General features: G+C 38.0%; 2 protein-coding genes across 3 annotated transcripts; one reads left to right on the top strand and one right to left on the bottom strand.

Moving 5' to 3' along the window:
* Positions 1-1120: 1120 nt before the first annotated feature.
* Positions 1121-4904, bottom strand: LOC145483036 (poly(A) RNA polymerase GLD2-like). The gene is made up of 3 exons (XM_081461658.1): positions 4391-4904; positions 3142-3358; positions 1121-2501 (listed from the first exon to the last, which is right to left on the bottom strand). Exons 1-3 carry the CDS (start codon positions 4706-4708, stop codon positions 2044-2046), a joined length of 993 nt encoding a protein of 330 aa, XP_081317784.1. The 5' UTR covers positions 4709-4904; the 3' UTR covers positions 1121-2043.
* A 1381-nt stretch (positions 4905-6285) lies between these two features.
* Positions 6286-23780, top strand: LOC145481326 (cyclin-dependent kinase 8-like). 2 transcript variants are annotated; one of them, XM_081459796.1, is made up of 13 exons: positions 6286-6490; positions 6594-6669; positions 8391-8501; positions 11652-11792; positions 12644-12701; positions 14670-14801; positions 15366-15509; positions 17605-17674; positions 18872-18944; positions 19560-19657; positions 20515-20599; positions 21158-21253; positions 22856-23780. In XM_081459796.1, the coding sequence occupies exons 1-13, from the start codon at positions 6363-6365 to the stop codon at positions 23012-23014; spliced, it is 1371 nt and encodes a 456-aa protein (XP_081315922.1). In that variant the 5' UTR covers positions 6286-6362; the 3' UTR covers positions 23015-23780. The 2 variants fall into 2 exon arrangements, with proteins under 2 accessions (XP_081315922.1, XP_081315923.1); XM_081459797.1 differs by lacking the exon at positions 21158-21253 and having other exon boundaries at positions 6287-6490.
* Positions 23781-25570: the final 1790 nt, after the last annotated feature.

Here is a 25570-nt window from a genome sequence, read left to right as displayed (position 1 = left end):
GCATACGGAAATCCACGAGGAAAAAATTTCACACTTTTTAGAAGTCAGTCAGAGTGAGTTGTGAAACTCTCCTTGCAACAGATTCAAAACTGGTAAATTTGGCACTCCTTTAACGTTACTTTAGTTGTATAATTTTGAACTTGTAACCATTCATTACGCGAAAACAGTTTCAGGAAATGACGTCAGGTGTAAAATGCGTGCCTGAAGTTTGCCCCAAGGATGTCTAGTAAGAGCTCACTTGGTCAAGTCGTAGGCCCCTTCCTTATATTTAGGCTGTGTCCATTATGAGGTTTCACCTGTGCACGAGTCTAACCTGTTGACGAGGTCCCTCCTTTATATAGAGGGTTTTCACTCACGAGGGCCACAGCCACGCATATTTATTGCAACAAAAGAAAGCGTTTACATAACAAAACATGGCCGCCGTTTCATTGTTGTGGTACACCGTGTGAAAACGCTCTATATATGCAATAGGCCACTTTCGATATATCAAAATTCGGCTTGATATTAAGCCTAGAGGACACAAACAAAAGAAATGGTCCTTCGATTTCCTCTGTTTGTGTCCTCTAAGCTTCACTGCCAAGCTGAATTTTAATACATAGAAAACAGCCTATTGCAGATGCAATTGGGCGGCCGAAAAACGTGATGGTTGAATCATTAGTTATACGAGTGGTACCAGATGATTAGGCCGCTTTTGTATGACTCCAAGTGTTATAATGGGATGCGGTTTCACAACTGCATCCTTTTACTTCGTTGAAACGTGTCTGAAATGAACGTATAGAGGCAGCGTGGCCGACTGGTCAGCGCGTCGGATTCCGTAATCCAGTGGTCCCGGGTTCGATCGAGTTCCGCCTTGACCACTACCTGGATTTTTTTTCACGGTAGCCCTGAGTTAAAAAATCCTCAGCCACGCTTGTAAATAGCCAACTGGTTTGCCTCCGGAAAGTCGGGATTCTTAATTCTTCTGAATTATTTGCTTCAGTTGTTTGCTCGGCCCCATTAGCCTTTGTGCTATAAACACTGCCGAGGGCAATTCACAAATAAAGGTTACATACATATTTTTTATTTTTATCTGACATCTGCCACTTGATGGTATCACTTGAATTTTTACTTTCCCGACTTGAAACAAGAGGTGGGATACGCTCGAAATTTACAATGTCAGTCTTGATTTCGATAGAATTTAAGTATTTTTGGTATTCCGTTCGTGGTAGATATATGTAGTCGACGAAAGCTTTTGTAGAATTGCTGAAATTTTTTACCGATAGCTGACTAATAATCGCCGAAAAATTTAACCGATAACTGAGATTCCAGCACCCCTATCCAGTCCGTCTTCCAGCAGACTGACGATTTGTTTAAATGGAGATCACTTTTTCTGTTTTCAGGGTAGTCGCACTGAAAAGTTTCATTCATCATGCATCTTTCTTCCCTTGTCGTTATTTTGGTACTATTTTCAATTCCTAAGCTCTTTTCATGTCTCCAGTTAAGTTGTCCTTTTTTTCCAGTCTTTCCTTCTAATTATACTACCTAAATATATAAGAAATGGATAAGGCAAAAAGCCAACTGGCATCTTTTTATTGCCGGGATTGTATTTTATCATAATTTTATTGTATTCTATTGTAATTTTAATTACTTAAAAGTAGTGTAGCATGGGGTGTCAACTTTAATAAATGGTGTAATATTTTTATGTGTATTGATTAGTTTTTTGTGTGTTCAGAGTAAAAACTGAAAAACTAACCCTTCTCTGCTTCGCTAATAAATGTATTACTTTGTGGCCCATGTAAACTAGTGTGCAAGTTATATAAGTTTACATAGGAAGAGGTGAAGTTAACAACCCCATAAAAAAACGTCTCTATGAAAAAAGTATTAAAGTAATTTTATGATCATTAGATCCAAGCTTCAAACAGTTACAGAACGGTAGGAGCACAACGAGAAGACACCGCTCTTTGTTCTTATAAAGTCTTTATACATCCAATATTTATGGCCTGAAATGAGCCATAGTGTTGTACTGTTCCAGAGTTTAACAGTACGTTTACCAAGTTCATGGCGTTAAAGAATCTCATGTAAACGAGAATGCTCATAAGCTAGCCTTTGTTTGGCTGTTTTGAATGCCTGCTTTATAGCCCAGAACTGTTCATCTCTGTACACAGCGCGTGTGACATTTTTCCCATCGAACGGGTCTTCGATGCGAATTTTAGGGCGGGTCCACTTTTTATCATAGGGCACAGTTTTGGTGCCGGCCAGACGAACCGATAACACTTTATACCAATCAAAGTCGGTGTAAAAATTGAAAAAACCGACGAGAAGGCTTCCAAGGGAATCTGTATTAGGTGACGTATATGAGGTGACGACTGATGGAAAGGAGCTGCTGGTCAGCTTATAAGCTGTAGCGCTGGCGCTGGACGATGTACTGAAGTGAGATGGGTTGGAACTTTGTAAAGATGGAAGGACAGGTGGGCTGCAACCTCTCTGTAAGTAATAAATGACCAACAATACGACGGCGAAACCTAAATGAAGAGATAGAAATATTAAGCAATGTTCTCAGAGCTTTACCAAAGGCTCATCAAGTTTAAACAAAGGGAATCATTACCGTGACAGTGTTTGGATAAGTCTGATCGTATAAGTAAAAATCTTTAGCATTTTATTTCTCCTTTTTCTGTGTAGTTAAATGTTTTAATCTTGATTGACAAGATATATCACAGTCATCAAACCGACTCGAGAAAGTATTTTTCTACATTTCCAAACGCCTCGAAGTTCGCCAAAAATATTTCGTTACATGGATTATTTTAGCTCTCTTCTCGACTTTTGAAGTGTAATTATACTTTTTAGGGTTAGCTATTTAGGGTCCTATGTTAGGGTCTCTCATGTTTGATATATGACTATCACAACCTTGAGCATGTGTGACCTAATATATCACTCCTTTTATAGCTTCAGTGCATTCCATAGTAATTTGTTACCAAAATAACCGTTATTTTTAAGGTTTCCATTAGAGAAAATATATCTTTTGGGTTTTGGCTTTCGGAAGTCACGTTTTTGTGATAGTTCCCCCTTGTGAAAGTCAGTGTCGAAACCTGGCTAGCTAATTACAAAGTATGGCTCCAAAGACTATTTAATGTAAATAAAGAGCTACAACTATACGTCACTGACCCGATAGCTTGTGGTCATGCGCACCAGTGATTCCCGACATTTTGGCCCAGTACTTCACGATCACTACCAGTGGAGTGACCCTGGGGTCCATTTCACCATAACACTTCTGCAAGTACGTGTTGAATATAGAATTCTGGATGTCAACACTGATATCTCCCTCTAGTCTTTCACTCCGGTCATTGAGTTTCAATATAGGAACAACTGCACCATCGATCAGCTGAAATGACAAATACGACAGAATGCTTTCCTTATCAGGCTGCTCGTTATCAGGGTATCCATAGCGTCGAAATACACGATAGCAGTATAGTCCGTGTTGAACAAAACCTTAACCTGTGTCCCCACTGTACCCGTTTACTGCGCTAGATGTATTTGGCACGCAAATAAAGTTACTGACTTGTCGGCACGCAACGCTTTGCGCTTCGTCACACAACACTGAATTAATATTGCGAATGCGGAAGTAAAAAAAGAGTAGTACGATACGCTGAACTCACAGATTAAAAAGCTGAAATAAGGCATTTTCACAGTCCACGGCACAGTCAGGTACATTTGGCGACTCTTTAGCTTTTCTTTGCATGCTTGTAAAGCGCAAGTAATGGGAAGGGGGTTAACAACAAAAGAAATTGACTGCTAGGATAATGATCTCGGTATTAAATAGTCGCGCCACTCCTTTTTAGATCACTGATTATGCTAAATTGTTTCGTGTTAGTGTGCGGATTGAACCTGCTGCCTGCGACAAAGTGGAACTTTTCACAGTCACACTCTCTGCTTCCACGGCCTGTTTTCCTTCCTAGTCAAGCGTAAATTTTATTCATAATTTATCGCAACTGTCACCAATCCGACAAATGTGTCATTTGTACTAATGTAATGGACGATTCCAAAATGGCGTGATTGGAATGAGTAGATTGTATATACGTTCTTGGATAGTCCACAAACGAAAGCATTCGCAGCAAAACATTTGAAATAATTTCCTTTCATCACGGTATCTGAAATGTGTCTCAACATGACACTTCCATTGTGGTCAATTTACGACTGACCACAATTCTCCAACTGCAGCATATTTCCAAACTCGGCTCAACCAGTGTTTCATAAATGGCCAAGGTATAAACATAGTTACTCAGGAAATCGAAGTTTACAATGAATGAGATAAACGGTGTTAATTGCTTAGTTATACATTACAGCAGTTACCTTTGATTATAAACATGCGGCCATTTAAACTTATAGTCAGTTAAGCGCAAATGGTTGAAATTACCTCTGTGTCAATAAACAATCTTCTCCTCAGTGCATCCCGAATTCGCCTGAGAACTTGAACCCCGCTGTCCATAAATCCATAATGCGTCATTCTTTCTGTTCTTATAAGCGTCATGTCCACATCAGATCCTTCGATGGCAAAGCCGTTTGTTGACGAACCCACCAGAACGAGTTGTCGAGTCGGGAACATTTCCTGTATGTTTTCCTCTAAGCTTTCGCACCATCTCCTCTTCTTTCTCGCTGTCGCCTCACTTTCCTTTACAGATTCAAACTTTTGCACGATTTCTCGGGTTAGAGATTCGCGTGAACGCAGAAACATGTTGTTATTTGAAATGTTTGACAATCGAGTGTGAATCAGTTTCCCAGAAAACCAGACTGCTCAGCGAGACAAAGAGCAAATATTACTGAACCAAGGGAGGGGAGGCTAAGGCATAAATTGTAAAGTGCACTCGCTCGAAGGTAGTGTGGCACACCTGGGAAGGCTTACATTCTTTGACAAGTCCAAGACTCGCAAAAATAATTTGTACAGTTTTTAAAGCTATTATTTTGAAATGGCCAAAGAACAAGAGTGTTTATGATATTATTTTAAAGCTAACAATTATGCTCCGAAAAGCACAAAAAGGTATAAGATTTAGAAACACTAACTACAGGTCCGATCTACCAGCCGGCAGCCGCTGATCGGGGCTAAATAGGATATGAAGGGAAATGAAATTCTAACTGACAGACAAAGGTCAATACCTCTACCTACGGCCTGAAATCGTGGCGTTACCTAGCTAGCTGTGGAACTTATTACCAGATTCACAAAGAACTATAAGAAATTTTTTAAAAGGCCTTTTATTGACCTTTCTAACCAAACTTTCTGCTTAGTCATTTATCGATACATTTGACTATCGTTTTTACTTTTTAACAATAACCTACTTTAGATTGTATTTCACGATCCTGAATTATATTTTTAAAATTTTTACTCGTATATCATGTTATCACTTTTAATGTTAATTTATGTGGAATAACTGTAAATTAGTTGGTGTGTTATTTTATCATGTGATGTCACACCTCAAATATAGCTAAGTTTACTACACAGTAAATTCTATTGCTTTTTTTTTTTTTTATTTTTGTTTGTTATTAAAGGCTTTTGTTCTTGGGCCATCGTAGTTTAACGAGGAATAAAACACAAATAGCGGTGATAAACATATTAAACTTACGCATTTTAATAACTTGACGTTTCGTATGCTAGGCAACATACATTTTCAAAAGTGGAATAAAGACCGTTACAATTTTTGAAAACTACATATGAAATGTAAATAAGACTCCTTATTTACATTTCATATATAGTTTTCAAAAATTGTAACGGTCTTTATTCCACTTTTGAAAATATATGTTGCGTAGCATACGAAACGTCAAGTTATTAAAATGCGTAAGTTTAATATGTTTATCACCGCTATTTGTGTTTTATTCCTTGTTTGTTATTGTTACCCAAAAAAGGCAAATGTTCACTAGTAAACTGTCTCAGTGGGTGGTGGATCTCATTCATTTTCGCACGTTATGTAGTTAAGAGAAATGGACACAAAGGACTTTCATTAAACCACGAAGGGAAAAAAACCCTTAGATGTCCTGCAAGTTTAAAGGAGGGTAGAGCTCGATTGAATCGCATAGTAGTTAATTTTCTCTCTGTCGGTACGGTGTTTCGAATGTTTTTCGCTCCCTTCCAAAGACTACAATCGTTACCATTTAAAACCTTTTACTTCGTGTATGCCTTTGTTGACAAAACGGAACACAGGTGCTATAATATTGGGGTCTGTAATCAATCGTGTTAGTGAAAAGGAGCTGTCATTCCACGTTTCTTTCGTCCGCTGGCCCACCGACCGAAAGCCCCACGCTGAGGCGGAGACTGGAAACTAGCGGTCACCAAGACGAGGGTGATCGTCAATTCAACATGGCGGCCGGTTCCTGAAAGAAGGCTTTGTTTTCTTGTCATGGATTTTGAATTCAAACTTAAATCCAACGAGCAAAGGGAACGAGTTGAAGATAAATTTGACTTTGAAGGCTGCAAAGTAGGCCGAGGAACTTATGGACATGTTTACAAGGCTAAACAAAAAGACTGGTGTGTGAAATACAGTTCTGTTGAACTCGTTCGATTGTGTGCATGTAGCTTCCGCGCTTATTGTCACTCAATGTTCTGTGTTTTTATTTATTTTTCATCGAAGTCCAAATGGGAAATACTTCGCTCTCAAGCAGATTGAAGGGACCGGTATCTCGATGTCAGCATGCCGCGAGATAGCAGTAAGTATAGGGAATTATCACATTTTAAAGTATACGAATAAATTTAAGCTTAAATAAGTTAAACATGTACAATAACATGTAAGCCTAAGCTTAACAGATCTTTAGTATTTTTTTTCGAACTTTTTGCTTAAGTCTTAGCTTATGTTTGTTCGTAATTTAATTAAGTACCGTCGGTACAAAAAAAAAAAAAAAAAAAAAAAAAAAAAAAGAAATTTGCCACGTAACCTCTTTTTACCTATTAAAATACTTTACAGTTTTAAGCATTTTTAATTACGGATAGTTCTGATAGTATAATTTTTGACAGGTGTATAAATCATACCAAGAACTCCTGGCTTAGTTTTCTTTAATTAATTTCATCTCTTGCATCTGACTGAATCAAACCTAAGGCTGGCAAAAGACCATCCAGATTACAAAGCTTCTGAGCTGGGCCATTTACTAGATGATCAGCCCAGGGGGAAGGGAGGTACTCCCTTACATGAGCTTATATGGGTTTGTTTGAGTAAACAGCGTGAAAACATATGATATGCTTTTGCAGGTGGAAAAACAAAATTACAAAGGTGAAATAATAATAATAAGAAAATCAATTATCTTTCTAAAATCTTCTCCTGAAGCTATTGTTCGTTTAGTTCAAAAGGTATTGATTACTTCTAAAACAAAACAGAAAATTACACCCAACCACTCTCCAGAAAGTTGTGGCAACTTGGTATGCACTAAAATTAGACCCGAGTGAATAAACCATTAAATGGGAGCATTGGTCACCCATTGGGATTTGTGATTGGCAGGCTGAATACCTTGGCCTTGTTATATAGGCTTGTTTCATGTTTAAGCCCCAGGGTTAGGGGTGGGTGGGCTGACCTAGGGAATTTGACATTTTCAAAGAAGCCAGAGTCAAATTCCTGACCCATGGATGCCAAGTAAATGCCAAATTTCTACCCCTCAGGTAACTTATTTCTGTCAGACAGACAGGATTCATCAACTGAATTCCTAACACAAAGGAAGGCTCAGTACCAAGTCAATTTCCCATGGATAGCCCACCCCCAAACCCTGCAGCTTAACATTGATGGGTGTATTATGTTGAAGATCTTCAGTGTGGATTCTTACATTTTTAACTACATATAATTAATAATAATGCTTGCTTCAAAATTTTGTCATATCTTCTGGCTGTGAGCTTCATATAGACTGCACTTTAATTTGCAAAGTGATCAGACATGTCACCTACATGTACAATGTACTGTATGGATATCTGGCATTCTGATAGGATCAGTAAAATAATTATATATGGAAAGCATCGTGTGCAGTGATGAAGAAGAATATAGTGAATGTTGAGCTTTGAAAGTCATACTGTACATGCACTAAGGAATTTCACTCATTGGTAGTTTCCTCACTGAACTGTAGTTAATACATAATTTCCTATAAGCAGACTTCTCCCTTGGTTCTGAGGAAGTAGAAAACAATTTTGAGATTTAGTCTAATAAAATTATGTCCTGTAAGTGGCAGTGGAAAAGCTCAAGATTGAAATCGATGTTGCCTTTTATGTTTAAAGTGGACTGAAGCCTTGTCATGTTTATATTTACTTTGCAAGTTTAAGTGATCTACAAATGAATGTAATTAGTTGTTACAATGTACATGTCTATCACTAAATCTAACTACAGTATATACAGTTTACAAGTATGCACTGAACTTGTTATTAAAATAATTCTTTTTGCACTCTCTTTTGTTAGCTTCTGAGGGAACTGAAGCACCCAAATGTGATTGCATTACAACGTGTGTTCCTTTCTCATGCTGATCGCAAAGTTTGGCTCCTTTTTGATTTTGCAGAGCATGATCTCTGGGTGAGTAGTTACTTGTCAAGGAGAAATTTGTGTATTAAACCTAAATTTGTGATCATGTAAAACTCTTGTAAAGTTTTGTAAGAAAAACAGTACAAGGTATTTAAAGTGAAGCGTTTAGCATTTACACTGTACATACATACATACATACTTTATTGTTACCTCCCCAATGGGGCTTTTCAGGAACAATTACTTAAATTACTAAGTTACTAATAACTACACAATCAAAATTCATCTAATTTAAAAAAAAAAAAAAAAAAAAAAAAAAACATTTACAACATTATCTAAACTTTGTAGACGCGAAAAATACTAAAAATAAATGAAGTTTAGGGAGTATTTACAAAATTGTCTAAAAGCTTATTCTTTAAGATACGTTTAAAAACTTGAACTGAACAGCTTGATTTTAAAAAGGGGTCTAAATTGTTCCAAAGTCCAATAGTTCTGTAATAAAATGTTCTTTGTCCTGAGGCTGTTTTAAAAAAAGGTATATCAAGCTTTTGGCCACTCCTAGTTGTACGCTTGGTAACTTGCTCGCGGGTAATGAATTGTGACGTCAGATATTTGGGGGCGTGTCCGGAAATGCATTTAAAAGCCATGGTAGCTTGGCGGTAGTATAGTTGGTCCTTAACGGGTAACCAAGACAAACTTTTTAAGTGGGGAGTTACATGATCGTACTTTCTCGCGCCACTAACGATTCGACATGCGTAGTTCTGCACAGCCTGTAATTTCCTTATATTTTTCTCTGTGGTATTTGCCCAGACGTTCGAGCAGTAGTACAACTTACTGAAAACCAAGGCATTTATCACGGTTGACAACGACGTTCTGTCAAGACAGTGTTTGACACGGCTAATTTGCGCGAGGCGTGCAATACATTCCGATACTGTGGTCTTAATATGATCATCAAATGTCAAGTTCGAATCCAAAATCACGCCGAGATCTTTGGCTGATTGTACTGGGGAGATGTCTTTTCCCAGCAAAGACAAATGAAAATCATGGAGCTTCGAAGTCATCTGTCGGCTCCCGAAAACAATTAATTTCGTCTTGTCTGGATTTAGTAATAGCCGATTTCTGAAGCACCAGTTGCGCACACCGAGGAGGTCTTCGTTCATCTCCTCAACATCATGATTATTTGAATTACAGTGCACATACATACATGTATTAGATTGTTGAATTGTGTATGTGATTTGAAAACAAAAATGTGTTGAGTTAACATGATCAGGGCTTCTGATATTTCGCGCAGTTGCAGAGCCGCAAATTTCAAGTAAATCTGCGAAATCCCACAAAATTCGCTAGAAATCATACCAAATACTCGTCGGCACAACATGTTTGAAAGTTATCTTGGCTGTTGGGGCTGCTTACTTGCTGTAAACTTGCTAAATTACCTTGAAACTTCGTCACTTCAATGAGTAAACAACATCCCAAAACTGCCAGGTGTTCTTAGATTAATGTTGCAAAAAACTGGGCAGCAGCCACGATGTAAAAAGCTTTGTCATTGGCGCATTTCTAGAGCGCACTGTTGTTAAAAGAGCAAATAATGTTTTCTGTTAAAAATAACCTCGTGGTCACCTGCCTCGTGGTCAAACATAAAGCAAAACCTAAATAGAACAGAACTTCGAAGATGAGGCAAACAACATGCAATTGGATAAAGAAGATATTCAATGAAGCAACTTGAATAGTAAACATCTAAGCATAACTCTTGTGTTTTAAATATCCTGTTTTTCTTATTTAATCTGTTTTTATTGTGTTCAACAAGCTTTGTAAAGTGCAATTTTATATTGCGGTACGAAGCCTGAGTAAATGTTCTAAGAGTGTTTAGTTTCATTAAAAACTCTCCTCAAATCAGCACAAAACCAATTGCTTTCCAGTGAAATTTGCCCAGAACACTCCTGCAAAATCTGCCGTTTTTTACTGATCATTTTTCAGTCACGTAGCCTTGAAAATTCCTGCAAAATTCCTGCGAAATCGGCCTTTTTTTCGCGAATTCGTCCCTGAAAATCCCGCAAAATTTGACTTTTTTTTCCACGACCTACCAGTTGCCCTACATGATGCCTTTTCTTTAAGACCAGAACTGCATGGGATTGATAGATTTACATTTTCCTAGAATGTACATTTTACACATGTAACTGTACAGTGGCCCTGATTTCAGGGGCGTAGCCTGAGATTTTGAAGGTCTACGCACAAGAAGAAAAATAATTTCAAGCGCCAAAGGCGTTGCAAACTAGGGGGATCTGGGCATGCTCCTCCAGAAAATTTTGAAATCTGGGGTCTCGGAAATGCCATATCCTGCAATTTCTGAGGGACATTTCAGTAAGCAAATGCGGGGGAAAATGCACTGATTAGTTGTTTATTTTACACATCTCTAGAGTTTTCGGCAAGCTACAAAAACAGGGGGTAAAACAACAGTATAAACAGAGGGTTTAAAGGGCAAAACGTCTACCCTTCATACAGGCATTACTGTCACTCTGTTATAACATTATCAGTGTCAACTTCCATGTGCTTGTGAATGTGCAGAATTGCTAAAGAGCTCAATCTTCTGTCTTTTATGATACTTTGTTAAGGAGTTTTCAATCTCTTCATACTGCTGAAGCTACACTCAGGATACGTCAACAATGTTATGACAGCAACAATGATATACTCTGGGTTAGAATTGAGGGTTGGCATGAAAAAGAGTCAGCGCTTGACACTAACTTTTCAACTTACTAGCCTAGTGGCTAATGACCACTTAAATGTTATTAGCCAAATTTTTTTTTTACCAGCCAAGGCTAGGTCCAATAACAGCAGTATTACTAGCAATAACTAGCAAGCAAAACGCAAGCGACTCTCTTTAAGTTAATTAATTTTCATGTCAAACAGACCCTTATTTCTTGCCAACACGAGAGAGCCACATGAAAGTGGCTTGGTTTGAGTAGTCGTGCTGCAAAATTTTGGTGCTTTTATTTGAATACAAAAACAAAGAAACATCAATAGCAAGCATCTTCCAGAACAAGACATTCCCAGATGCAAGCTATTAAATAATTTTCTAGATTTCAGTTTCAGATTCAAAGTTAGGATGTGCTGCAGCTCATATACTGGCCTTGTGAATTTTGCATTACTATTAAATTAAATACACCTACATGTACTTAACTATGAAAATTGCCTATTCCTCTCATGTAGCACATTATCAAATATCACCGAGCCTCTAAAGCCCAAAAGAAAGCTGTCCCTGTTCCAAAAGGAATGGTGAAGTCTTTGCTTTATCAGATCCTGGATGGCATCCACTACCTTCATTCCAACTGGGTGCTACATAGAGACTTGGTGAGTTAAGCATGTGTACCAGTTGTATTGCCTTTAGTCTAGATCTATATTAGATCTGCTTGAAATTATGGTAAAGCACCATTTTATTATATAACAATATGACAAATACCTGTACATACTGGCAATGCTTTGCCATCACATTTCCAAGCACAGAGGAGAGAGCTGAAAGTTTGACAGGTGCCATTATTTAAATTTTGTCAAATTGTGTAAATGTGATGAAACAGTGTTTTGAGTTTTTGGTATCTCACCTCACTGGAAACAGTTACCTCATCTAAAACATACTTGCTACGTATATGAAATAAACTAAAAGTGTTATAATATTTATATTCATCTTGAGAAACATAAAGATGTTGTTGTTGCTGTTGTTCTTGTTGTTGTTGAAATATAAGAGGGAACAGGAAACAAAATCATCAAATTTTGTGATAATCAATTCCACTGTCATGGTCGTAAATTCCCTTTGTTTCAACTTGGCAAGTTTCAGAATGTTGTGTCAGTAATAGCTACATGTACAACTGTCATGTAGTTAAAGCCTGCAATAGGCAAGTGGCCAATACAGCTTCTGTAGCATTAAGTGACTAGGGGTTTTTCTCCCCCCTCCCCCCTCCCCCTCCCCCCACCCTGTATTGGATGCTAATTCATTGATGGCTTATTCCTGAGCATTAAAATAGACAATTTTTATACCCATTTAAATATACATGTACCTTCATGTAAAAGTGTCTTGCTCCAGAAAATGCATCTTTCTTTCCAAGGCTTGAATGCAGACCACTCTGCAAGAATGTACAGCTGTACATACAGATGCGCACGTATAAATGTGAGCTGACAGTTTTTTTGCTGTACGTCTTTTTATTTAGAAACCAGCAAACATACTTGTCATGGGTGAGGGACCAGAGAAAGGAAGAGTAAAAATTGGTTAGTTGTTGAAATGGATATTTTTTAGTTCAAATGTTAGATAATTTTTATAGTTTACATGCAGTTCATTTGCATGTGCTAATGTACATGTACATGTACATGTAGTCAGGAAGAATTTAAACATTTGAGTGGTACTTGGAAGTTTGGTCTACATTGGAGTTACAATAACATTTCAAGTATCAAATTTGTCTTCTTTAAGGTACAGTATTTCAGTTTGTTCGTCACATTTTCGAACAATCAATCATTGAAAGTTGTCAAAATTATTCTTACCCTAATGATTTGATTTAGACACCCCCTTTCTAATAAGGTCTTCCCATTGTGTGCCGTTGTTAATAAGTGCCCCTATTCCAATATTTCGTAAGTGCCCCCTTCCAATAAGCAACCCCATAACAAAATTAACTTTCAAGACATTGACAAAGAATAATTCTACTGATTAGAAGAAAAAATTATGAAGTCGGCTTTCTGATCTAAATATTATGACTATCAGAGCCTCTATTTTTACAGTTCTAATGAGTCAACTATTTAAAAGGAAACAAGACGCATGTCTGCGTGAACTCGGGATTTTTTAGAACAACACGACACTTTCATGTCATTACCGCCTCATTCCTTATGAACTAGCAAAGTTGTGACCTGGACGTGTGAGTTGACTTTGTAAAAATTTGGAATGCCAGGGGTTTTTTTGTTTTGTTTTGTTTTGTTTGTTTGTTTGTTTGTTTTTCAACCCATTGACACCTGCATAAAATTTCATGCGGCCCACCCCTAATTCCCTGGCTTTTTTTTTGAAATATTTCAGAGCAAGCATAAGCACAAGAATAAACCATATGCGCAGTATTCAAGACACCGCTTATTTAAAGTTGAATAAATGAAGGGCCAAAATATTAAAAAAAAATCAACAAAAAGAACTCAACTTGATGTGTAAAGCTGATAAGAAAATAAGAAATGATAAGCTTATTTTTTCTCTGCTGCATGATAAAAAATGAGAATATTGAATACGCAAAAATGAGTTAATTATTGACTTTGGAGGACAAAACAAAACCGAATACAACAGAATTTCCATTAAAAACATGAAATCAGATTATTTCTTCCCTGAGCGACGAAATAATACAGTGCAGTGAAAGAAAGATGAAAGTCGTAAGTCAACAAGCCAATTATTTTGAGATAAATCGTATGTCAACACAGGTGGCACGATTAATACGTGACATTATGCTGTTGGCGATTGCGTTACAATTTTAGCTGTTTATAAGACAATGCATGAGAATGCTTCGAAAATTGTGTAGAATGCTTTGAAAATACAGGTAGAAAGGGCCACCTGTGATGTCAACTGTGTTAAATTAGAACCCACTTAGTTCTTTTCTCAGGAATTCTTTAGTAGCTGAGTAAAACTCCAAAAAATATATTTGAATGAAACGAATAAACTATTAAACAATCAAACTGTGGAGGTCACCGAACTGATTAAATACACAGAAATCCAACTTGTAAAAATACTGTTGTGTTTGTGTTGTTGTGTTATCGCGACAGTTAAAGGAAATAAAATTCTTCACCATAAAGGTGTGAGCATTCTGTACACCTTGATTTTCCATTCTTGGGCCACCTAAACAGTTACTTGTGTTCTCCTTTTCATTTTAAGTCCTGAAGAAGTATCATTCTCATCTCCAGAGGCCGTGCTCCTTTTGGTCAGCAGCATAATAACATTGCACGTGCATGTTAAGGACTTGACTGTGATTTGCAACTGAACAACAACAACAAAAAAACGAAGCCAGAATTTCAACTCGGGCGTTTCCTTTGGAAAGCCCAAGTAATTAGCACGATGGGTGCTAATTTGAATTATTATGATAATTAAAATTGTTGTTGATTGGCAGCAAGTACAATACTATACACGTAAAATGCTTATTGTTTAGCGCAATTCTGATAAAGAAGGAAATAGCTGTACTTGATGATTTTTGATGTAGTGTTGTTTGATTTCTGCAGCTGACATGGGATTTGCCAGGCTGTTCAATGCTCCATTAAAGCCTCTTGCTGATCTGGATCCAGTTGTGGTGACATTTTGGTACAGAGCACCTGAGTTACTTCTTGGTGCTAGACATTACACAAAAGCCATAGGTATGAGTACTGTTAATATTTTTAGTTTATTTTTGCACAATGTACTTCTAAATGTACATGTGTACATGTATAAATTATATGCAACTGAATCATCTTATTAAAGCTGCATGACTGTGTGTACATTACATGTACATGTACATGTATATCTTTGTAGATTTTATCATAAATGTCGTGTACAAATTAAGTTGTATTAACACTGAACTGAAGTAACAGTTATAACAGAAGCATAATGTAGATGGATACAAACTTGTATTTATTTTACATGCTTAGAGGGACACTGCTGATTCTCCTTAATGAGATGCGTGTATGCTCATTATGTACACGTACATCACAGAGGTTTCATCAAAGGCCGGGCACTGGGCAAATTGACCGGCTGCAAGGACGATTTTAACTGCCTGGTTTGACCATTGAGTGGAAAGTTTTTCTTGTAAAGAAGTTCAGTTTAAATAGTTTTGCCTGCCTGTGAAAACTAGTTGCCATCCTGCTGAAAACATTAATCAAAGGTTCCCCTTAAAATGTCATCAGTTCTTATCCTTATTATAAATTCTTTACTTTTATTCACAGATATATGGGCTATAGGTTGTATTTTTGCAGAGCTATTAACATGTGAACCCATATTTCATTGCCGTCAAGAGGATATCAAAACTAGCAATCCTTATCACCATGAACAGCTTGATAGGATATTCAACGTAATGGGATTTCCACAAGGTGAGTTTCATGTGCTGCAGTGATGTCTGACATAAGATAACCTTCTTGTTAGACTGATGTGATGGCAGGTGTACAAGTAGGTATATACGTACATTTTTAGATTGATGCGATTCGTCAGTAACGCCTTTGATGCAGACAATATCTGAACATACATGTACAAAATTGCTGCAATAATCCCCTGCAAGCATGTTAGTGCTAATCCTATTGTTATCTTTTCTTAATCTATTGTGGTTTAGGTCTTGTTAAATCAAGTGTTTAACTTGGGATGATTAGGTACATGTAGTACAGCCTTCAATAAACAATAAAAATAAAATAAATTATATAGTGTAATACACAATACAATACAAATTTTATTTCAACTCCCCATGGGGGCTTTTCGGAGACAATGATAAAGATAATATTAAAAAAAACAAATACTCAAAGATTATCGATAAACAATTATTGAAGAAGTTAAAAATTGATTTAAGAGGAAGGCTTTCATTTTATGTTTTATGTTTAAAAATGACAAGGGATTCACTTAATTTAAAATGGGGTTTGTTTTAAGACATTCCACAAAGTTACAGTTCTGTAATAAAAAGATCTCTGTCCCGAATTGGTTTTAAAAAGTGGCATATTAAGCTGGGTACAGGGTTGGTATGGGTCCTGGAAAACCTGGAAAGTCCTGCAATTTTATTGTGGCATTTTCCAGGACTGGAAAGTCCTGGAAAAGGGCTACTGGTCCTGGAAAGTTCTGGAAATCTGTTAAACTCAAGTAAAAAAGTATGAAATGTATGGCAGACAGTAAGGAGAATTAACATTAAGATCTTGGGAGTGAAAGGGTTAATGTGAATTTTAGAGTCTTGGAAAAATCAATCTGAGTCCTGGAAAAGTCCTGGAAAAGTCCTCGAAATTTGTTTCTGAAAAAGGGTACGAGCCCTGTGGGTATATGATCTAGTCGCCTGACTGCTAATGTTTCCTCTGGAGATAAAATTTGAACTGAGGTAGTTTGGTACTTGACCTGTCATAGATTTAAAAGCCAACACGTATCAGAGAGGAAGCCACATCAACCTTAGCTGGTTTTCATGCAGGTCTTCTATCCTGACCAGTCGAATTTGAATTTGGAGTGTTGGTTTTTGTGGAGGGAGGAAAACCAGAGAGCCTGGTGCCTTGTAGGGGACCTATGTCCTTTTGTCTTTCTACCTGCCAGTTGGAAAATATATATATCTATTAAATTAATAAATAGATATATTAGATTAATAGATATTAGGTGTCAAGAACCCCTGTTACAAGTTCCCATATAAATTTAATGCATGTTTCAAATGATACAATTTGTACAGTGGGTACATGTGTATGTGATACATGTATCTAGTATTAAATAGTACTGAGCTGGATTAAAATTGACTTGCTCTGGGGCAGCCTTTTTTTTTTTTTGACTTTATCCGTGTTTGCATGTACAGTGGTACATGGCTTTGGCTTCAGAACTTATTAATACTGTACAAACTTTCATTTTCATAAAGGACATGCTGAGTAAAGCATACAAAACAGTTGCAAACATGCACAATTTCATTCACCAGAAATAACAAACTGAATTGCTTTTTGGTCCTTTTCACCAATGTGTGGTCCTTTTCACCAGTTGGGATTCTTAATAAATTGTGTTCTATTTGTAATATTTGTTTGTTTATTTACAGTGTCCTCAATTAGCACAAGAGTGCTAAATACATTTGACCCTTAAATAAAGTTATTATTATTAATGTTGCGAATAGTAGCATAAAGACTGACATCCCAGTAATCATCACAGTTATGTACACAACTACACACATCACTTCAGTGATCATTGAATCAATGTCTTTACATCTTCCTCCACAGTTCAATTTAAGATCTTTCTACATATATTTGCTTGCAGCTTACAAAATGTACGTGCATGTACTTGTACCATGAATGTTAAGTAGAAGTCTTATTGATTAGGTATTTAGTAACCTTGTTCTTTCTCTCATCGATTTTAATGAAACTAGTCATAATTCATTCAGTAATACAGCATACATGTGTATACCTGTATGTAGTTTTGCGTAGCATTGCAACTTTACTTTCCTCCCTTGACTTGTTTGTTTGTTTTCAGAGAAAGACTGGGAGGATATCAAGAAGATGCCAGAACATGGCACCCTTCAGAAAGACTTCAGAAAAGCAAAGTATGGACTATTTTTATGCTAGTTTCAATAGATCAAATTCTTCCGGAGGCTTAAGAGACTAAAACAAAAGAAATTGTTAATTTGTGCGTCAACTTCAAAGTAATTTCCTTTGTTTTAGTCCCCTAAGGCTCAGAGCCACATTAGAATTTTATTTGTTAATTATACTCATATGTTGTAATACTCATATATATGTGCATCTACACCAATACATTATATTACTGTACATTGAACTCACCATCTCTTTTCTGATTGGTCAAAAGCAAACTGTGAATTTTCAAAATCAGCGTCTGTGACGTCATCTCTGCAGATTATACAATAATCATGTCAAGGACACTCAAGGTCACGGGTAATCATGTCAAGTTCGCGCGCTTTGTGTTGCTTGCCGTCAGTGAAGAAGCAAAAACATGACTTCCATTTTTTTTCGTTCAATGTACAATAACACAATTATTAGATTCGGTTTTTGTGATATCCAGAATAATCAAGGTCTCGGAAAGGGTTATCAGCCTCAGCCTTCAGCTTCGGCTTATAACCCCTACCTCGACCTTGATTATTCTGGATATCACAAAAACCTTAGCCAATAATTGTTTATAATTACATTTTTCCTCAAAGTACAGAAATACTGTGTATATTAATGTAGTACATGAAATGTACAGACTATAACAAAACTGGGTGTTGTCCAGTCCAACACTGAGATGTGACTTTGTATTACATATCACGTACGTGTATTATACAAAGTTTTTTTTTGTTTTGATGTTATTTGCCACACAAAAGAAAATTACAATTTAACTTATCAGAAAATTAAATTACTTAAAGTGGTTAGGAAAACTCATGGAAGCCAGAAAACCTGTGTGTTTTAAGGACTCTTGAGTTATATACAGTAACATATGCAGTGAAGTTAGTTTCAAGGCGCAAAGATGACAGTTGAAAATAAGCTAAACATTACACCTGTAAAGTACGAAATTGTCAAGTATCGTTTATAGTTGTTTAAAATGTTAGCCTTAAAGCAAACGAAATTGAGTATGAGTGTATGATTTATTGTCAAGCAAAAAAAAAAAATGGTCCATTGAAATAGACAGATTGCATGTAGTTCGACAACAGGGTAGATAGAAGACATTGAAAATGTGTGCAGTCCATGTGCATTGCCTAGCAAACAGATTGTTTAGTATATTTTGTGTATTTGTTTACTTTTATTTACAGCTATGTAAATGCTAGTTTGTGGAAATACATGGAGAAACACAAAGTCAAACAGGACAGTAGAGCATTCCAACTGGTAAGAATTTAAATTCAGTTAGACTTCTATAGACGTGTACCCTGTATATAAGTTTCCAGCAGCCATGAGTGTTTCTGCTGTGGAGACGAAGGCACCCATGTAACGGGGCTTAATTCCCACTATATTTAATCATAATTTCTTATTATATGGCTTGTGTTTGTCGCCAATCTAACGCGCGCACTGATTGGCTAACTTCATATAGGGCATTATTCTCCCGTAAATGCCCACGGGCAGATTACAGTCCGGCAAAGACAGAGCAAAAAGCCATAAATTATAATAAGTAACTTATTAACCTCGAACGGTCTTTAGGGAAAATCTGAAAGTTCGACCATGTCATATTGACCTCGCTATCGCTATTTTCCCGCAACGACCTCACTCTCGGTTAATAAGTAGTTAATATTACCTCTGAGCTGTGTTTCACAAAGGACAAGTCATGAACGCTAGCTGAAAAAATAGATAGACCCTGAAAGATAGATATGAGTGGCCCTTTCAGAGGTAATAGCACCTGATATGAACAGAGACCCTGATAAAAGAATGCAGCTTTGACAAAAATGTGTCAGCTACAAGCACTGGAGGTGTACACAATGTGTCTTGTATATGTTTGTTAATTTTAAGCTCTCCAAGTTACTGGTGATGGACCCAAACAAAAGGATAACATCGGATCAGGCTTTGCAAGATCCTTACTTTAAAGAAGATCCTTTACCAACACCTGAGTAAGTAACATAGGCTTCTACTGTGAGCTTAGCATTGTTAGCAACTGCATTGTTGCAATCAAACTGTGCTGTAATGTTCCCTCGTGTGACAATACTACATGTAGATGAAATAAAAATGCAAATTAAAATAAACCAGAACCCCTGGATAAATGTATTTTTATACATTTATGTAATCTGCACAACCCTGTTAGAATGGGCATGCTTGAAATAGTATTTCCATAACTCGACAGAAGCAAAGAGCAAGCGAGAGTTCTTGACGTAATGATGAAGATAGCAAACATACTTAAAATTTTGATTAAGAAAGAAAAAAAGATTGTCCTTTCTTTGTATTGCTATGTTTTCTAAATGAAAGAGATTTTTTAAAAAATAACATTTTCGTTTTTCTTCTAGGAATACACTTGCGTATTTTGAACGAGCTTGTACAGCTCTTAGACGTGACGTGTCTAAATAAAGTATTGTATTTTGTATTGTGTATTCCATCGAGATATAAAACCACTCACCAACGTTTTAGAGAACTCGAAAAACTGTGAAACCACTCGGCTATCGACTCGTGTTCCCGGCCCACAGCATTTCTCGTTCTCCCAAACTTCCACTCGTGTTTCTATAACTCTGCAGAAAATGTTTGCAATTTCTTAAGAGAACTCATTCATTTCCGACATACATGTACATGTAACGTGCCTGTGCTGTTCTGCTTCAACAGTTTTTTTTAGTGTAAGTGTTTTATTTTAGCTTTTATTTTTGCCCAATAGAATGAGTTTGTTTCAGATTTCAGTAACAGAACAAAGTATTATTTGTAATACTTATGCATGCATGCTGTATTCTTGTCTAGCTCTGATGCAGCCTTTTGTTGCTTTTAGTGCCTTTGCCGGGATGACAATACCTTATCCTAAAAGAGAATTTCTCAATGATGATGACAGTGACTCGAAGTCCAGTGCTGCAAAGGTAATGGAATGTTACTGGGTGAACCTACATGTAAGCATTACGCATATACCCCATTTACATTATATTGACCCGACATCGGACTGGCAAAATAATGGCCTTAATTCAGCATTTGACCAACTCTTGCAAAGTGTTTGCAAAAGGTATGTTAATTAGACTGATTCAGCATTGGTCAAATTTAGGACCAATGTGCCGATTCAAATGGAAATCGGCCAACTCTGCGAATGTGCAATCTGGTGCCAGAATGTAGGGTATGCATGCTTATTTGTTAGTTGCATGTGATCTTACACGACTATTATCAGGTAATGCATGTGTGACAAGTCTTATCACTGCACGGCACACACTGCGCGCAAGAAGAAACATTAACCCTGAAGATATCGCCGGATTGGCCCACGCTAACACTTAGCACACACTTGTCGCTAGGTAGTGCCGTAGCATCCACTAACAAAGCACATTCCCTTTCCTGCTGAGAAACAGGCCATTGTTAGACGAGGTACACAGTGTTTCCATTTCACAGTGCCTTTATCTCGCTGAACCAGGCCAACATTTTAACACTTCCAGACTAACCCGGGCAAGCAAGAGAACTCGGACAATAACGGGCAGCCGAGTGCTAAGAGAGTGCGCGTCGTATCTGCGCACACGACTGAACAGTTTCAGGTAACGTATCACGTGTTTGTCTGTGAGGGACAGTTCTCTCCACTCTCTGGGGGCACCACAAAATTTGGTCCCTGGGTCAAATCGACGCACGTGATTGGCGGCCTAGGTCTTAACAGCTAACGGCTAACACTCACTTTGTACTGGTTAATAGCATTAGCAGCTGATTAATTTGAAATGATGCGCCCACGAGTTCTTATTAGGCTACGTACCTCTTACCTTAGTTAAAAATAAGCGCTGATGGATTTGAAGTACGCGGGTAGGGAGGTTGTTACGGAGAGGCGCTTTTTCTCCTATGCTCCTCTCGCCCCACTTCCTCAGGCCTCAAAAAAATAGTGGTTGAAAACACTGGGCGCCTGCATTGGTGTCGAGGACTTCGTAGAACACGAGGTTGCGTGCCAACACTGTATGATAATTTCCAAGCACTGCTTAAAGAGCAAACGTATCATGGCATGTTTTCGTCTGACAATGCTACTGTAAAAAAAATACTTCTCCAAGTTAAACGCTAATGGAGCAATAACGTTTCAAAGCAGGTTAAAACGTTAATTGATGACGCCTACTGTGTTAAAATAATACAGTCTATTAGCTTGCGTGCAACACGTGCTTGTTTTATCCTCCGACATCTTCACTGTTAAAGGAACTACGTCACGGGTGGCGTATGTCGAAAAGTTTAGCCTACATGTTTCAAGCTAATAATCCGTGTTAATCTTCTCCATCCCTAACCATCCTTGTTCCTTTATGGTTTATTTTATGTCTTTGGTGTTTTTCTATCTTAGTAAACAGATATTTTCAGGTTTTTTTCAATCCAAAGGTATTTTTGTACCTGACCAAAATAACTCAAAATATCGTGGCATAGCTCCTTTAAAATTAAACCTTGAGATTTATTTTGAACACAGCTGGAAATGCTGTTGTTTCTATTTCTTGTCAACAGGCCCGACGGTGTTAAAGATGTCAATATACAATTTCTCCTTGCCTTACTCCATAGACCCGTTATGGTACTAGTTGAGAAAATATCGTCATACAACAAAGAAATTCCCTGGTGTGATCAGTTGTTCTATCCTTATAGCATGCCGTATTGAGCTTGTGCGAACTTTTCAGGCTCATTCTTGTCACTTCTTGCTCACAGCAATTCATTGTTAATGCAGGAAGCGGGGTTATGCCAGCGATAGTAAGGGCTCCTGCACATGAAGGGACCCGTTGCAGAGACATGTCCCAGGGACAGAGTAAAAACGTAGACACACAAGGAAACGTAGCAGGGACCTTTGGCTGGAACAAAATCAGAGGGTGCACATACGATAAAATGTATTGATCAGTGACCTATTGCAGGACATGATCCTTTAGTGTGAACTGTACTTTCACTGAGCTCACGCAACACAGGCTGTAGCTGAAGCATGGCCCTGCTTAATTTCCTTGTGTGTCGATATGATATGTTGTGATTTTCTCCCTGTCTCAGCGGCTTGTCTCGTCTAGCTTACTGACCATAAACTGTCTTGCATTGATTGTCTCAAGTGGGGAAAAAAATAGAAACTCATATATTTGCCTTTGTTACGTTCATAATGACGTAAGCCTTCTCATTTCCTTATTCTTTCATTATTTGTTTTTTAGCAAAAGCAGCAGTCGTTCGCATTCCAAGGACAGAACAATCAACAGGCCCAGGCGTCCAACAGCCAGCAGTCTGCTCATGTTGGACGGTTCTTACAACAGCAGCAGTTTTCTACAAATAACACTCAGGGCCAGTCCACCCCTACCAACCGACAATTCTGAATTCTGATAATTGTATGCTGCCTGGCCTCTGTGCTGGGTTAGTCCTTTTGTTTTGGATTATACCACTTTATTCCGAGCCGTGGAATTTTAAGGTACGCCACTCTAAAGGCGGGAAAGGCGTTATACGGGTATATCTAGTGTTGTCCCGCCGGCTAAATGGAAGACATAAAATGGCTCTGGTTTCACAGCTTCCAGTGTTTTCCCGCCATAGAGTGACACGTGCTTCACAGCCTCCAGTGTTTTTCTCTACCATTCCCGTACAAGAAGGAGTCGTTTATAAAGCAATGATAAAGTCACTGATTTTTTTTTTCCAGTGCTGCATTTTGTTTTGAATTCATATTATGAAAAATATAACACGAGTGGCTGTACTTTTCCTCCACAAACATGCACTAGCCTTTAGGCTAATGTGTTTCCAAAGTTTTAGATCACCGGTCACGATCCCTGGCTATGCACCTATCACCAGCAGGACATTATGGGCACTGTGCGGAGCTTTTATGATGTTACCGGGGTACATCAAAGAGGCGATAGGAGGAATTCTATGTGATACACTCTGTGGTGAAAACGAAGAATTTCGTTTAGTGTTTTTAAATCTTGCTCTCTCAGCGGTATCTTTAGTAATATCTTCAACCGCTATTCTGGATACTTTTTCAGGGAACTCGTTGCTTAATCTCTAACTTCGATTATATTGCCCACCTCTTTGAAATCGAATTTATTTTTGTTGTTGTATAAATTAGGAAATAAACGTGCAATACATGTAATAAGTCAATATTTGCAATATCTCTCTGTTAATTTAATGAAGGAGCTTTCTAGCTTCTTCGCCAGCGTTACGGTTCGTTTCTGGGCAGAATAGTTATTGTGATTTTGTTACTGGACGTACGGTCATTTATACTCTTAAGGGCTTTTCATTACCCTAACAATCTTGCGGGAGGGCTTGAAACGTAGATTAGTCAAAATCAAACGTCCGTACCAAAACAATGGACATGGAGAACCTACGATCGACATTCTTCGAAACATGAATGGATGACTTTACTTATATAAGTTCTAATCGACCACTTTACAATTCTGTGAAATAAAACTAAGCCTCGACACCAACGCGACGTTGCAATAGTGGCGCTTAAAAACATGGTTATTGAGTACACGACTGTCAAATAAGCTATTTAAGATGGTCCCGCCTACATCAATGTGCACATAACAGGGCAGGGTTACTAGCCTTACACCCAACCTCCAACCAGGGGGGCAGGGGATCACTCTTCGTGTGGCCCCTAGCCTTCGACCTTTCCGGCACGCGTGACCATACCAGGAGTTTAGACATCCCACCTAGCTCTAGGTGTCAGAGACACTACTACCTAAAGGTGGTTATCCTGACGGCTGTCACATTGTCAGCTGATATCAACCTCCTCACTGGTTTTCCGAACTACACACTTCCCCAGACAATCATCGCACATCCCCTTACGGAGAAACCTGGACTCCAAGCCACCATTGCGTGGTAGCTTGATCATTTCGAACACACCGGTGATCCGGGTTTCTGCCGGCGAACAGTCCGAAGCTGTCCTCGCTGCCCACACTGCCTGTCCAGGTCACACAGTTGCTACTGCAGGGGCATTCCTGACCCTCTGCACTAGCAATATGGTTGTGCTCACCCGATTTACCAAAATACAATGCTTTGCAATCCCTACATTCATTACCTCGAATATTAATCCGTTCAAATAACGTGCACCGTCCTCCCTGTCTCACCAACTCGATTTCAGTAAGTTTACCTCTTAAGTAGTCAGTATAATTAAATCCCTTGTTAAACTCGCAGGTGGCTCTGATATGTGTCGCATCAATGAGAAGATGTGTTCGTGCACTAAGTGGCAAGCGATGCTCAGAGAATTGAGGATCGTCTGCCCTTATGGGAATGTCCGTCAAGAAGTCATATCTGAAGGCACTCCTTTTGATCAGTTCAAAGGATTCAACCAGAGTCCAAATGAAGCTTGGCTCGCTGGTGAAATCGCAATACACTTTAAACACCTGGCTACCATCACTCATCTCGTACACTCCATTCTGTACTGAGTTGTCCAAAGCGAAGAAAGTGGCACAGGATGACCGCGCCTCGCACACTTTGCCAGTAAAGCCAGCAACACAGGAGCAGGAAAACTTGACAGTGATATTATCACAGTGTTCAGAGCACGTTCCTCCATTCAAACAAGGATTTGTCTTGCAACAGCCATTCATACAGCTTCCGGCGGGTTCCTGGCAAGGGAAAGTGATGTGCTAAATAACAGTGACCAACCCGGAAACCTGGGCAATAAGTTCATTTACTAACTTTTGCACGTGCCTTTTTGTATTTTACCTGATGAGATGTTTTTACAGTTCTTGAAAGTGTTATTTTTCCACTTAAATCAATCAATCATCAATCAATCAATCATCAGCCCTCATTCAGTCATCAATTAATCAATCATTCTATCAATCTTTAGACAATCATCAATCAGTCAATCAATCAATCAATCAATCAATCAATCAATCAATCAATCAATCAATCAATCAACCAACCAGTCAGTCATCAAGCAAGCAATC

The sequence above is a fragment of the Orbicella franksi genome, chromosome 3 (genome assembly GCF_964199315.1).
Source record: "Orbicella franksi chromosome 3, jaOrbFran1.1, whole genome shotgun sequence".
Lineage (NCBI taxonomy): Eukaryota > Metazoa > Cnidaria > Anthozoa > Scleractinia > Merulinidae > Orbicella > Orbicella franksi.
Note: the sequence above shows the minus strand (reverse complement) of the source record. Positions and strands in the feature narration are given on the sequence as shown.